General features: G+C 46.6%; 1 protein-coding gene across 2 annotated transcripts in view; it reads right to left on the bottom strand.

Annotated features, from left to right (window-relative positions):
• stx5a (syntaxin 5A) overlaps nucleotides 1–16,161 on the bottom strand; it is a 54,405-nt gene that overhangs the window by 23,728 nt on the left and 14,516 nt on the right. For both annotated transcript variants that reach the window (XM_063039227.1, XM_063039229.1), the window contains exons 2-4: nucleotides 4,391–4,601; nucleotides 2,301–2,371; nucleotides 361–416 (exon numbers count right to left, since the gene is read on the bottom strand). In XM_063039227.1, coding sequence (XP_062895297.1) covers nucleotides 361–416; nucleotides 2,301–2,371; nucleotides 4,391–4,582 — 319 coding nt within the window. In that variant the 5' untranslated portion in view covers nucleotides 4,583–4,601. The remainder of the gene's footprint in view (nucleotides 1–360; nucleotides 417–2,300; nucleotides 2,372–4,390; nucleotides 4,602–16,161) is intronic.

The raw sequence follows: 16,161 nt of genomic DNA, 5'->3' as shown, positions 1-16,161 counted from the left end.
AGACCCTGAACAATACTGACACTCCACAGGAATATCGACACTCACAGATGGCATTCAGGGAGGCAATGGGATGGGTCGAGACACTACCTGATACTGACACTCCACAGGAATACAGGCCATCCCTTTGCCTTTACAGAAGCTGCTTGACCTGCTAAGCTTTGCACCAGAGTTTTAAAGTTCAATTTAGCATTGCATTCTGGACGTGGACTTGAAATCTCACCCTTATTTAGCCTTGTATATTTTTAAACACTTCATCCAATGGTGGCTGATCAGAATGTGGGAGTGTCCCTTCAGCCTGACCCAGCCACTATATCTACTGTGACGGGTTCGCCCGTTATTCTGCTTGGCGGTATTACTTACGTATAGTGAGCTTTTCCAGTTTGGAGAATGTGTTACTCAAATCTTTGCCAATTCGTCTGCAACGAAAAACAAAGTGACATTTACAGAAGCCTTTTAATTATTGTTCATAAACACAAGAGATTCTGCAGATGCTGGAAACCCAGAGCAATACACACAAAATGCTGGAGGAACTCAGCAGCTCAGGCAACATCCACAGTACTCTGCAAGAATCTGAGGACATAAGGGTGAGCTAGGGTGCCTAAGACGGTTACACAGTACTATATTTGTCAACGTAGAGTGATGAGCCAGGTTGTAAATCTGGCAGGAGCAAAGGATGTTGGAAATGGTGACGGTGGAGGTAAGTGGGACAGGTGGCAGAGGAGGAGTAGGTGTGGGTGCAGACACACCCAGCCCTGAGCTACCAGGTAAGGTAATTTGATTATCAGTCCCCCCTCTCCCTTCCCCAATCCTCCATTTTTCTATCATCAATGTACCCATCTCAGAATCTCTTACGTGTACCCAATCATGGATGGGAAAAAGGGGAAGGGAGAGGGGAGGGAGCAGGAAGCACCAGAGGGACATTCTGTAATGATCAATATACCAATTGTTTGGAATCAAATTATCTGCACCCATGTCACCCCACACTGGCCTCTGCCCCCTGTCCCACACCCCTCCGCCCTCATTCTCAACATCCTTTGCTCCCGTCAGATTTACAAACTCACTCTCCGCTTCATGTTGATAAATACAGTACATGTAAGAGTCTTAGGCACCCCAGAGATATACAATATATGTGCCTAAGGTTTTTGTGCAGTACTGTTCACTCAAATAGTTGGGCAACAGCCAGCAGGGGCACCTTCATGGCAGTACTGAACAAACATGGAAGGGTGAGCAAAAGCACAAAGGGAGGGGGGCCCCAAATTGGGGAAGATGTGAAGAAGATCTCCCCAAACAAAGTCTTGAATTAGGGCCCGGCTGCTCACCACTTGAGACTGGCACAAGGATTAATTTTGGTCTGAGCTGTGAACATTTGGATTTCTGTGACTGACCGATGAAGTATTTTCAAAGCTGAATAAAGATTTCAGCATGACCAAGGCTTCAGGACTGGGCAGGAAGGTAGATCTGAGGCAGAAGCTCAGATCAGCCCCAGTCTTACTGAACAGTGGAGCAAGTCCAAAGGAACACAGCATAGGGGAGTGTATGGTCAGCACTTTGCTAGAAGGAATAAAGGTGTAGACTATTTTCTAAACAGGGAACAAATTCAGAAATTAGTGGCGCAGAGGGACTTTGGAGTCTGAGTGCAGATTCCATGAAGGTTAATTTGCAGGTTAAGTTGCTGGTAAAGAAGGCAAATTTCGAGAGGCAGAGAATACAAGAGCAAGGATGTAACTCTGAGGCTTTTTAAGGCGTTGTTCAGACCACACTTGGAGTATAGTGAGCAGTTTTGGGCCCCTTATCTAAGAAAGGATGCGCTGTGCTGGCTTTGTCGAGGGTCCGGGGGAGGGTTCATGGGAATGTTCCCAGGAACGAAAGGGTTAACAGCTGGGAAGCGTCTGATGGCTTTGGGCCTGCACTCGCTGGAGTTTAGAAGAATGGGGGGGTTCTCATTGACACCTATCGAATATTGAAAACCTCAACAAAGTGGGTGTGGAGAGAATGTTTCCCATTGTGGGGAGCCAGCCAAGATGGAAGGGCAGAACAGACCCCATAGGCTGAATGGTCTAATCCCACCCTTGCAGCCTAATGGTCGAAGAGACCCGAGAGACTGCAGATGCTGAAGTCAAGATTCAGACCCAAGGCATTGACAATTCCCCCTCCCACCTGCTCCAGGGATGCCAGATGACCTGCCAAGCTCATCCAGCAGATGACTGGCTACTCAGGACGCTATGGCCAAGTCATTATGCCTGTCGGATGGTCTGTCCCGCGCCCACTCCCAGACACAATGTGTTGGTAGTCACACTCACTTGGCCATGACTGTGAATTCACTCCGCTGACGGACTGCATTCAGGTGAGGTTTGTTAACCTGTAATCCATTCTGAGAAAGAAACACCGGAACTTTATAACAAAAGACAACAGCCTCTCTCCCTTCTCCAAATCACCCTCATCAAATTAACCACCCCCTACAATAATCTTATAAATTCCAGAGAACAGAGCTCCATTTTGTACACCTCCACCCACCATTCAACCCACACGTCACTAGTAAATCCAGGATGCTTCTCCCCAAGCATTTTCTTCCTGCTCTCAAAGATGATGCAGAATTTCTTTTCCTTTGAATTCCACTTAGACCTTAAGATTTTTAAACTTCTTTCCCTAACTGACCATGACTTTTTTTTAACAGACACACCATCCTGAGTTTCTTTTGACCTTCCCTACTTCCAGCTTCTCACGGTTCAGAACGTAAAACCCCCAGTTTAAGATGAGGGAGACCCCTAGCTTACTCAACCCATTTTAAAAGAAGACGACTGCCAAACTCCCAAAGTGCAAACAATAAAAGTAAGCAACTAGCACTCAGAACTGAAGTTCACAAAAGTGAGCCCATGGCCACGAAGCCAGTTCATCACTACAGCCGATCCGGGAGCCCTTTAGTTGCAGGCCACAATGCCAGTTCAGCACAGACTTGAGTAAACTCACACAGCAACGAGCCGAATACTGGCCCATCCCTCACCTCCAGCCCCGACACCATGACCTTTTCAACCTGGCCCGGTGCTTAAATCAATCGTCCAAAACTCCGGTTGTTCCGGGTGCCACCCCCATCCTGCATCTTCATGTCCTCAGCTCACACCGCAAAAATGCCAGGTCCAAAAACACAACTCCGAAAGGGAGGTTACAGGCAGTGATCGTTGACCAGAAAAAGTAGGATTGACAGTCAGTTGTTTGGTTTTGTGTGATACCGACAAGTAGTCGATGTGCTCACCTTCTGTGAACTCCAAAGCACAGCCAAAACAAAGTAAACTACTGCCTACTTTACCTATCACACTTTCTCAATAAAACCCATCTAAGCAGATCGGCTGCAGCGATGAACTGGCTTTGTGGCGGTGGGCTCACAGTTCTGAATGTCAGTTGCTTAGTCTTATTAGTTTGCACATTGGAAGCTTGGCAGCCTTCTCTTTTGTTAAAATGGGGTCTATTGGTCTATTGTGTTTCTTTGTTTCACGGCTGCCTGTAAGGAGACAAATCTCAATGTTGTACATAGTACATGTACCTGGTTAATAAATATACTGTGTAACCCATCCTGAGTACAGAGGAATGAGCTGAAAGACTATCCTCAGCACTTGCAGTATTGCGAGCAGTTTGAGCTACTCCTTTAAGGAGGAATGTGCTGGCACCGGAAAGGGACCAGGTGAGTTGGGAGAGGGGGGGCTCATACAAAATGGAGCCGTGTTCTCTGGACTTTATAAGATTATTTAGGAGAAATTTGGTCAGAAGAATGAAATGGTTAATGTACGAGGACTATTTGATGGCTCTGGGCCGGTACTCGCTGGAACTTAGAAGAAGCGGGTGTTGGGGGTGGAGATTGCTTGAAGGAAAATGGCTGAAGTGGTCATTACAGGAAGAATGGCCAGACTGGTACAAGCTAACAGGAAGGCAACATTAACTCAAATAACCATGTGCTACAACAGTGGTGGGCAGAAGAGCATCTCTGAACACACCACACGTTGAACCTTGAAGTGGATGAGCTACAGCAGACCGCACCGGGTTCCGCTCCTGTACCTAATAGAGTGAGTCTGCGTCTGAGTGTATAACAGTCACACCCGCAGACAGCTTTTGGGCCAATGTGTCTCTGTTGTAAATTTGACATAATTCTCGGCAATGAAGCCCATGATATGTTCTTTGTCTGGGTTGGTGTGTGGGCAAGGGGCACACTAGGGCAATGGCATCATCTGACATCTTGTTCACCGGGTCGTTCATGTAACGCTCTGTGTACATTAATTTTATTCAAACATTCTTACAAGTCCTTCCTCCACAGCCCCACCATTTACCCTCACACCAGATCTGTCCCACCACCACTTCCCAGCCACTCTGTGCTCGTAACTGGAAGTTGCTGAGTGCTCACCTGTCTGCTTTGCATCGACTTGCAGGCAGCGAAGAACTCCTGCGTGCGATCACGACACGACATGTTGTCCTGGAGAATGGAGGAGACGGGGGCTGACGAGGAGGAGTTGGAGGAGAGTACTTGTGTCTGCGCTGGCCCGAGGTACACTCCCTGATCAGTACTGGAGGGACCGTGACGTCTTCGCGTATTCATCGAGGCTCATAACCTCTGCCTGGGGTTGAGAATGCATCTTGTGAGAAAAAGTACTTGTACTTGCATACACTGAGCACCCCACACATTTACCGATAAAGGGGCAATCAAACAATGGGATGTTGAAACTGGCTCAAAGTAAATTTACAACCAGGGATTCGTTTTCTTGGAGGTAATTACAAGTAAACAAATACAATAGAATGTATGAAAAACTATAAATAAAAAGACTGACTAAAAAACAGCAAGTCATCATACAAAGAATAAAAAATAAATAATAAGTCATAGAAAAGTACAGCACAGAAACAGGCCCTTCAGCCCATCTAATCCACACCAAACCATTTAAATTGCCCACTCCCATCGAACTGCACTGGGACCATAGCCCTCCGCACCCCTCCCATCCATGTACCTATCTGAACATCTGCTAAATATTGAATCGAGCTTGCATCCATCACTTGCACACTCTCACCACCCTCTGAGTGAAGAAGATTCTACCCAATACTGAGTTGTAGAGTCCATAGCAGTGAATCTGTAGGCTGTGCAATCAGTTCAGAGTTGAGGTTATCCTCACTGGTTCAGGAGCCTGATGTTTGAGGGTAATAACTGTTCCTGAACCTGGTGGTGTGGGACCTGAGGCTCCTGTACCTCCTTCCCGATGGAATCAGTTCAGAGTTGAGGTTATCCTCACTGGTTCAGGAGCCTGATGGTTGAGGGGTAATAACGGTTTCTGAACCTGGTGGTGTGGGACCCGAGGCTCCTGTACCTCCTTCCCGATGGGAACAGTGAGAGGAGAGCATGACTGAATCATGTGAGGCTGATTTTTTGTGACTGCACTTCTGGTACATGTGCTTGCTGCTGGAAGGGGGCGCAAGGCTGGTGACCATTGCAGGAGGGAGGATCGGTGTACTGTGGAGAGAATTACAAAGCTTAGGGTCCAGATGCCCAAGGTATAGCGGTTACAAATGGGATCTTACAAGAGACAAAATTTGCATTACACCGGCCAAACGTTTTAATTCCCATTCCCATATGTCGGTCCACAGCCTCCTCTTGTACCTCACGTTGGAGAAGCAACACCTTGTAGTCCATCTGAATGGCCTCCAACCTGATGACATGAGTACTGATTTCTCCTCCCTCCCCTCCCCTCTTCTGTTATTCCCCACTCTGACCTCTTCACACCTCCCCTGTCTCCCCTCCTCCTTCCCTTTCTCCCACGGTCCACTCACCTATCAGACTTCTTCCTCTCTAGCCCTTGACCTTTCCCACCCACCTGGCGTCACCCATCACCTTCCAGCTATCCTCCTTCCCCACCCCCTACATTTTATTCTGACGCCTTCCCCCTTCCTCTCCAGTTCTGCTTACTCATTTCCATCAATGCTGCCTGACCGGCTGGGTTCCTCCAGCATTTTCTGTGTGTTGTTTTGCATTTCCAGTACCTGCAGAAGTTCTCCTGTTTAAGGTAGAGGAGTGCTCGGTGCCCTAAGTGCTGGCTGGGCCTGATCATTTCAGAGGTACCCTCAAATGCAAGTAATGAACTAACATTACTCACTACCTCAAGTCACACAAGCAGAATGATCAAGATAGTCAGACTTTGGGATGCATCCCAATCAAGTCTGGACAGGTACATGGATGGGAGGGGTATGATGGGTTATGGTCTAGGTGCGGGTCAACAGAACTGGACAGAATAACTCTTTACCACATGCATTTTGAATTACATGAACCTAATTAAGGTGTAATATTTTGTTTAGGTGCTGCGTGTGATACATGTTGTGTGGGTGCTACCATGGTCTCATTTGGTTGTATATATGACCAGTCAGAAAACATTAAACTTGAAGGCATTTTCAACAATAAATTGGACAAAGAGCCAAGGTGTTTAAGATGATGAGAGGCGTTGATCGTGTGGATAGTCCCAGGGCTTTTTCTCAGGGCTGAAATGGCTAACACGGAAGGGCACAGTTTTAAGGTGCTTGGAAATAGGTACAGAGGAGATGTCAGGGGTATGTTTTTTATGCAGAGAATGGTGAGTGCGTGCAATGGGCTGCCGGCAACGGTGGTGGAGGCGGATACGATAGGGTGTTTTAAGAGTCTCCTGGATAGGTATGTGAAGCTTAGAAAAATAGAGGGCTATGGGTAACCCTAGGTAATTTCTAAAGTACATGTTCGGCACAGCATTGTGGGCCGAAGGGCCTGTATTGTGCTGCAGGTTTTCTATGTTTCAAATTGTAGCGATGAAAACAAAATTATCAGCATGTCCACTCATCCAGCTGGCTCACCACGTACAGAATGTCGCATTCTCACACACAAATTAAGTGTAAAGTAAAAGTGTGTCTGATGCCCAAGCAGAGTTACAACCAATTTTAAATACAAAAACTAAGTATACAGTAGGTTGGTGACAGATACAGTAGTTTGATAAGATAAATAGGGCCAAACACAGCAAAGCTATTTGAGAAAATACCACAAGACATAGAAACAGAAGTGGGCCATTCAGCCCATCGACCCTGTTCCACCATTCCATTGAGGCTGATTTATTAACCCTCTCAACCCCATTCTTCTGCCTTCTCCCGATAAACTTAGGTTGTTGATTAATCAGGGCATCAATAAACCTCCAAGAACCGTACAGGAAGGTTTTAGGACCATACTAAATTTGCTGGAATCAAGCAGAGTCCTGATGAGGGGTCTCGGCGTAAAACATCAACTGTTTATTCCCCTCCATGGATGCTGCCTGACCTGCCGAGTTTCTCCAGCATTTTCTGTGTACTGCTTTGTGTGTGCCAGAACAAAAAAGGTGTGGGGAGGAGGAGAAGGATAGAAGGCGAATGTGTCAGGTGGGTGGGGAAGATAAAGGAGGAGGAGGGGGCCCAGGGGGAGCTGATAGCCAGGTGAGAAGACGCAAGACCCAGAGTGGCAAATAGAAGGAGGAGGAAGGGGATGGGGACTTTTTTTAAACCAGAAGGAGAAATCGATATTCATGCCATCAGGTTGGAGTACAAGGCGTACTCAGAGTACTCAGGCGGAATACAAGGTGTTGCTCCTCCACCCTGAGGGTGGCCTTCTCTTAGCTCAAGAACAATGACACCACCCTCAGAACACTTAAGTCTTCTTGGAACGGGAATCAGAAATAAATTGTTTGGCCACAGGTGAATTTCTGGCTTTTGGGATATGGAGTGGAGGTGCTCAACAAAGCAGTCCCAAATTTACAACGGGTTTCACCACTGTAGAGGAGGCCACATCGGAAGCACCAGACACAATAGATGACCCTATCAGATTTGCAGACGAACTGCTACCTCATCTGGAAGGACTGTTGGGGGCCCAGAATGGAGGTGAATGGGCAGGTGCAGGGGTAAGTGCTGGGGGGGGAGATTAGCGGGTAGGGACAAGTGGACAAGGGAAATCACAGAGTAGTGATTCCTGCGGAAAGCAAGGGGGGGGGAAGGTAAAGGTATGTTTAGTTGTAGGATCCCTTTGGAGATGGCGGTAGCTGCAGAGGATGGTGTGCTAGATGCGGAGGCTCATGGGTGGTAGGTAAGGACAAGGGGGGTGAGCACTGATGATAAGGAAATCAAGGCAATGCACACGAGGGCAGTGAACTGTGGTCCTCAGTACGATTTAACAAAAGGAAGAACGAGAAAATAAAGGCACACACAAAACGCTGAAGGAACTCAGGAAGTCAGGCAGGAGAGCAAACCGTCAACAGTTCAGGCTAAGAGCCTTGTAAAGGAGATAAGGCCAAGATGAGAAAGTTTTACAAATGGTGCAAACCAGACAGACGTATATAAACTTCAGTCAGAACAAGTATTATAACAGCAAACAGGACAGCCACAGAACACAAAAGCTTCCGTAAACCTTGACTGATTATGAAGGTGAAATACTGCAGCTTAGTCAGGGGATTCAGGTTTATAAAGTCTGAGAATGTTGAGGGACAAAGGAGGTCAGCATCCTTCTTTGAGGAGGGAAAGGCGAAAGAGTTGATAGAAGCATTTAATATGATAGAAGTACCATATCAGATCAATTAGGCCTCTGTGGGGCCCCTCACTTTTCGAGTGTGCATGGTTTTTGCCCTGGCGGGCCTGCTTTGTTGCTCTAGCACTTTTAAGTTGCCTGTGTGTACCGTGGCTAACAGGGTCAGTATAAACATTTAAGCCTAATACTCCATTGTCATTCTCGCTTTGCACACAATAGAGAAAAGCAAACTGAGAATCTCTTCCCAAGACACATTACGATGATCCGGAGGATACCAATCAAAAAGGGATGTGCCAGCATATTCACAGAATCAGATAAGTACCCAAATGTAAAATTACAAGGACAAAAATTGGGACTAACTGGACATTTCTTTCAAAGCTCCAGCTCTGTGTTTGTGTGATCTGTAAGAGTCCATACGGAAACACAGCCGGTAGTGTGGTAGTGTTACAGCTGGAATTCAGAGCTCGATTCCATACGGAAACACAGCCGGCAGTGTGGCAGTGTTACAGCTGGAATTCACAGTTCGATTCCATACGGAAACACAGCCATTAGTGTGGCAGTGTTACAGCTGGAATTCAGAGCTCGATTCCATACGAAAACACAGCCGGTAGTGTGGTAGTATTACAGCTGGAATTCAGAGCTCGATTCCATACGGAAACACAGCCGGCAGTGTGGCAGTGTTACAGCCGGAATTCACAGTTCGATTCCATACGGAAACACAGCCATTAGTGTGGCAGTGTTACAGCTGGAATTCAGAGCTCGATTCCATACGGAAACACAGCCGGCAGTGTGGCAGTGTTACAGCTGGAATTCACAGTTCGATTCCATACGGAAACACAGCCGGTAGTATGGTAGTGTTACAGCTGGAATTCAGAGCTCGATTCCATACGGAAACACAGCCGGCAGTGTGGCAGTGTTACAGCTGGAATTCAGAGCTCGATTCCATACGGAAACACAGCCGGCAGTGTGGCAGTGTTACAGCTGGAATTCACAGTTCGATTCCATACGGAAACACAGCCATTAGTGTGGCAGTGTTACAGCTGGAATTCAGAGCTCGATTCCATACGGAAACACAGCCGGCAGTGTGGCAGTGTTACAGCTGGAATTCACAGTTCGATTCCATACGGAAACACAGCCATTAGTGTGGCAGTGTTACAGCTGGAATTCAGAGCTCGATTCCATACGAAAACACAGCCGGTAGTGTGGTAGTATTACAGCTGGAATTCAGAGCTCGATTCCATACGGAAACACAGCCGGCAGTGTGGCAGTGTTACAGCCGGAATTCACAGTTCGATTCCATACGGAAACACAGCCATTAGTGTGGCAGTGTTACAGCTGGAATTCAGAGCTCGATTCCATACGGAAACACAGCCGATAGTGTGGTAGTATTACAGCTGGAATTCAGAGCTCGATTCCATACGGAAACACAGCCGGTAGTGTGGCAGTGTTACAGCTGGAATTCAGAGCTCGATTCCATATGGAAACACAGCCGGCAGTGTGGCAGTGTTACAGCTGGAATTCAGAGCTCAATTCCATACGGAAACACAGCCGATAGTGTGCTAGTGTTACAGCTGGAATTCAGAGCTCGATTCCATACGGAAACACAGCCGGCAGTGTGGCAGTGTTACAGCTGGAATTCAGAGCTCGATTCCATACGGAAACACAGCCGGCAGTGTGGCAGTGTTACAGCTGGAATTCAGAGCTCGATTCCATACGGAAACACAGCCGGTAGTGTGGCAGTGTTACAGCTGGAATTCAGAGCTCGATTCCATACGGAAACACAGCCGGTAGTGTGGCAGTGTTACAGCTGGAATTCAGAGCTCGATTCCATACGGAAACACAGCCGGTAGTGTGGTAGTGTTACAGCTGGAATTCAGAGCTCGATTCCATACGGAAACACAGCCGGCAGTGTGGCAGTGTTACAGCTGGAATTCAGAGCTCAATTCCATACGGAAACACAGCCGGTAGTGTGGTAGTATTACAGTTGGAATTCAGAGTTCGATTCCATATGGAAACACAGCCGGTAGTGTGGCAGTGTTACAGCTGGAATTCACGGTTCAATTCCATACGGAAACACAGCCGGTAGTGTGGCAGTGTTACAGTTGGAATTCAGAGCTCGATTCCATACGGAAACACAGCCGTTACCTCGGAAGTAGTATTACAGCTGGAATTCACAGTTCGATTCCATACGGAAACACAGCCGGTAGTGTGGTAGTATTACAGTTGGAATTCAGAGCTCGATTCCATATGGAAACACAGCCGGTAGTGTGGCAATGTTATAGCTGGAATTCACAGTTCAATTCCATATGGAAACACAGCCGGTAGTGTGGTCATATTACAGTTGGAATTCAGAGCTCGATTCCATACGGAAACACAGCCGGTAGTGTGGTAGTATTACAGTTGGAATTCAGAGCTCGATTCCATACGGAAACACAGCCGGTAGTGTTACAGTTGGAATTCAGAGCTCGATTCCATACGGAAACACAGCCGGTAGTGTGGTAGTATTACAGTTGGAATTCAGAGCTCGATTCCATACGGAAACACAGCCGGTAGTGTGGTAGTATTACAGTTGGAATTCAGAGCTCGATTCCATACGGAAACACAGCCGGTAGTGTGGCAGTGTTACAGCTGGAATTCAGAGCTCGATTCCATACGGAAACACAGCCGGTAGTGTGGCAGTGTTACAGCTGGAATTCAGAGCTCGATTCCATACGGAAACACAGCCGGTAGTGTGGTAGTGTTACAGCTGGAATTCAGAGCTCGATTCCATACGGAAACACAGCCGGCAGTGTGGCAGTGTTACAGCTGGAATTCAGAGCTCAATTCCATACGGAAACACAGCCGGTAGTGTGGTAGTATTACAGTTGGAATTCAGAGTTCGATTCCATATGGAAACACAGCCGGTAGTGTGGCAGTGTTACAGCTGGAATTCACGGTTCAATTCCATACGGAAACACAGCCGGTAGTGTGGCAGTGTTACAGTTGGAATTCAGAGCTCGATTCCATACGGAAACACAGCCGTTACCTCGGAAGTAGTATTACAGCTGGAATTCACAGTTCGATTCCATACGGAAACACAGCCGGTAGTGTGGTAGTATTACAGTTGGAATTCAGAGCTCGATTCCATATGGAAACACAGCCGGTAGTGTGGCAATGTTATAGCTGGAATTCACAGTTCAATTCCATATGGAAACACAGCCGGTAGTGTGGTCATATTACAGTTGGAATTCAGAGCTCGATTCCATACGGAAACACAGCCGGTAGTGTGGTAGTATTACAGTTGGAATTCAGAGCTCGATTCCATACGGAAACACAGCCGGTAGTGTTACAGTTGGAATTCAGAGCTCGATTCCATACGGAAACACAGCCGGTAGTGTGGTAGTATTACAGTTGGAATTCAGAGCTCGATTCCATACGGAAACACAGCCGTTAGTGTGGCAGTGTTACAGCTGGAATTCACGGTTCGATTCCATACGGAATCACAGCCAGTAGTGTGGCAGTGTTACAGTTGGAATTCAGAGCTAGATTCCATACGGAAACACAGCCGTTAGCTCGGAGGTAGTATTACAGCTGGAATTCAGAGCTCGATTCCATACGGAAACACAGCCATTAGCTCGGAGGTAGTATTACAGCTGGAATTCACAGTTCGATTCCATATGGAAACACAGCCGGTAGTGTGGTAGTATTACAGTTGGAATTCAGAGCTCGATTCCATATGGAAACACAGCCGGTAGTGTGGCAATGTTACAGCTGGAATTCACAGTTCAATTCCATACGGAAACACAGCCGGTAGTGTGGTCGTATTACAGTTGGAATTCAGAGCTCGATTCCATACGGAAACACAGCCGGTAGTGTGGTAGTGTTACAGTTGGAATTCAGAGCTCGATTCCATACCGAAACACAGCCGGTAGTGTGGTAGTATTACAGTTGGAATTCAGAGCTCGATTCCATACGGAAACACAGTCGTTAGCTCGGAGGTATTGCAGTTGGAATTCAGAGTTCAATTCCAATGCTGTCTGCAAGGAGTTTGGTGATCTTTCCCGTGAACATACAGGTCTCCTCCCACAATCGAAAGACATTTGTTTAGTAGGCTAACCGCTCATAGTAAATTGTCCTGCAATTAGACTAGGGTTAAATAGGCAGGTCGCTGGGCTGTGCAGCTCGTTGGCCCAGAAGGGCCTGTTCCTTGTTGCATCTTAAGAGTAAATTTATTATCAAAATAGATACATGTCACCATATACAGTCCGGAGATTCATTTTCCTGCAGGCATGCTCAATAAATCCAAGAATCAATGACAGACCACACTCAACAGAAAGGATAAACAATCAACGTGCAAAAGACAACAAATATAAAGGAAAAGAAAGAATAATAAATAAATAAAATTGAGAACATGAGGTGAAGAGTCCTTGAAAGTGAGTCCATTGGTTGTGGGATCGTTTCAGTGATGGGGCAAGTGAAGTTGAGTTGAGGTTATCCTCACTGGTTCAGGAGCCTGATGGTTGAGGGGTAATAACTGTTCCTGAACCTGGTGGTGTGGGACCTGAGGCTCCTGTACCTCCTTCCCGATGGAATCAGTTCAGAGTTGAGGTTATCCTCACTGGTTCAGGAGCCTGATGGTTGAGGGGTAATAACTGTTCCTGAACCCGGTGGTGTGGGTCCTGAGGTACATTTTATTTTATCATACAAGGTAACTCAAATAAAAACCTTTGTATCATTTGTAATTGTAGTCACTGCACTCATGCTCCAGAGTTACAGATCATTTATATGTACACAGTAAATAAACCAGGCCCCGCACAGACTTGCATCACTGTTCACAGAAGTGTGTCGTGTGATCACATTATTCAGCTCTGGTGATAATCCTTAGTCATCTAGTTCATTGTCAAACTGTTCAGAGGAATTACACCACATTTGCTACTGAAATCCACCACCAAGTTGCTGGCAAGTTCCTTTGTCAGCCCCCAAGTTAAAGTGGGCCTCCCCGACATGACAACTTTGGTTATGTTTTGATTTTGTTTCAATCCAAACCCCCAGATTCAATATTATTTATCATGTGTACGTCAAAACATACAGTGAAATATGCAGTTTGCGTTAGTAACTAACATGCCCGGGGGAGGGGGGGCAGCCTACAAGTGTTGTCACACATTCTGGTGTGTCACATTGTTGGTAGAATCTCAGGTGGTGACGAGAGGGCGTACAGCAGTGAAATATGCCAACTGGCGGAATGGTGCCATAGCAACAACCTGACACTCACCGTTAGTAAGATGAAAGAGCTGATTGTGGACTTCAGGAAGGGTAAGATGAAGGAGCACATACCAATCCTCATAGAGGGATCAGGAGTGGAGAGAGTGAGCAGATTCATGTTCATCGGTGTCAAGAGCTCTGAGGATCTAACCTGGTCCCAACGTACCGATGTAGTTACAAAGAAGGCAAGACAGCAGCTATACTTTATTAGGAGTTTGAAGAGATTTGGCATGTCGAAAAATACACTCAAAAACTTCTATAGTTGTACCATGGAGAGCATTCTGACAGGCTGCATCACTGTCTGGTATGGAGGGGCTACAGCACAGGACCGGAGGAAGCTGCAGAAGGTTGTAAATCTAGTCAGCTCCATCTTGAGCACTAGCCTACAAAGTAGCACTCACAACACGCTGGAGGAACTCAGCAGGTCAGGCAGCATCCATGGAAAAGAACAGACGTTTCCAGCCGGAACCCTTCGTCAGGACACCAGGACATCTGCAGGGATCAGTGTCTCAGAAAGGCAGCGTCCATTATTAAAGACCTCCAGCACCCAGGGCATGATGTCCTTTTCTCACTGTTACCATCAGGTAGGAGATACAGAGGCCTGAAGGCACACACTCAGCGATTCAGGAACAGCTTCTTCCCCTCTGCCATCTGATTCCAAAATGGATATTGAAGCTTTGGACACTACCTCACTTTTTTTAATATACAGTATTTCTGTTATTGCACATTTTTAAAATCTATTCAATATTGATTTCCTTGTTTATTATTATGTTTTATTTTATTTATTTTTTTCTCTCTCTGCTAGATTATGTATTGCATTGAACTGCTGCTGCTAAGTTAACAAATTTTGCATCACATACCAGTGATAGAACATAGAATAGTAGAGCACAGTACAGGCCCTTCAGCTCACAATGTTGTGCTGACCCTCAAACCCTGCCTCCCATATAAGCCCCCACCTTAAATTCCTCCATATACCTGTCTAGTAGTCTCTTAAATTTCACTAGTGTATCTGCCTCCACCACTGACTCAGGCAGTCCATTCCACGCACCAACCACTCTCTGAGTAAAAAACCTTCCTCTAATATCCCCCTTGAACTTCCCACCCCTTACCTTAAAGCCATGTCCTCTTGTATTGAGCAGTGGTGCCCTGGGGAAGAGGCGCTGGCTATCCACTCTATCTATTCCTCTTATTATCTTGTACACCTCTATCATGTCTCCTCTCATCCTCCTTCTCTCCAAAGAGTAAAAAGCCCTAGCTCCCTTAATCTCTGATCATAATGCATACTCCCTAAACTAGGCAGCATCCTGGTAAATCTCCTCTGTACCCTTTCCAATGCTTCCACATCCTTCCTATAGTGAGGTGACCAGAACTGGACACAGTACTCCAATTGTGGCCTAACCAGAGTTTTATAGAGCTGCATCATTACCTTGCAACTCTTAAACTCTATCCCCCGACTTATGAAAGCTAACACCCCATAAGCTTTCTTAACTACTCTATCTACCTGTGAGGTAACTTTCAGGGATCTGTGGACATGAACCCCCAAACCCCTCTGCTCCTCCACACTACCAAGCATCCTGCCATTTACTTTGTACTCTGCCTTGGAGTTTGTCCTTCCAAAGTGTACCACCTCACACTTCTCCGGGTTGAACTCATCTGCCACTTCTCAGCCCACTTCTGCATCCTATCAATGACTCTCTGCAATCTTCGACAATCCTCTACACTATCTACAACACCACCAACCTTTGTGTCGTCTGCAAACTTGCCAACCCACCCTTCTACTCCAACATCCAGGTCGTTAATAAAAAAAAAAATCACAATAAGTAGAGGTCCCAGAACAGATCCTTGTGGGACACCACTAGTCACAACCCTCGAATCTGAATGTACTCCCTCCACCACCACCCTCTGCCTTCTGCAGGCAAGCCAATTCTGAATCCACCTGGCCAAACTTCCCTGGATCCCATGCCTTCTAACTTTCTGAATAAGTCTACTGTGTGGAACCTTGTCAAATACCTTACTAAAATCCATATAGATCACATCCACTGCAGTACTCTCATCTATATGCCTGGTCACCTCCTCAAAGAACTCTATCAGGCTTGTTAGACATGATCTGCGCTTCACAAAGCCATGCTGACTGTCCCTGATCAGACCACGATTCTTTAAATGCCTATAGATCCTATCTCTAAGAATCTTTTCCAACAGCTTTCCCACCACAGACGTAAGGCTCACTGGTCTATAATTACCTGGACTATCCCTACTACCTTTTTTGAACAAGGGAACAACATTCGCCTCCCTCCAATCCTCGGGTACCATTCCCGTGGACAACGAGGACATAAGGATCCTAGCCAGAGGCTCAGCAATCTCTTCCCTCACCTCGTGGAGCAGCCTGG

The sequence above is a fragment of the Mobula hypostoma genome (assembly GCF_963921235.1).
Source record: "Mobula hypostoma chromosome 30 unlocalized genomic scaffold, sMobHyp1.1 SUPER_30_unloc_6, whole genome shotgun sequence".
Classification (NCBI taxonomy): Eukaryota; Metazoa; Chordata; class Chondrichthyes; order Myliobatiformes; family Myliobatidae; genus Mobula; species Mobula hypostoma.
This window is presented reverse-complemented; position numbering and strand designations above follow the sequence as displayed.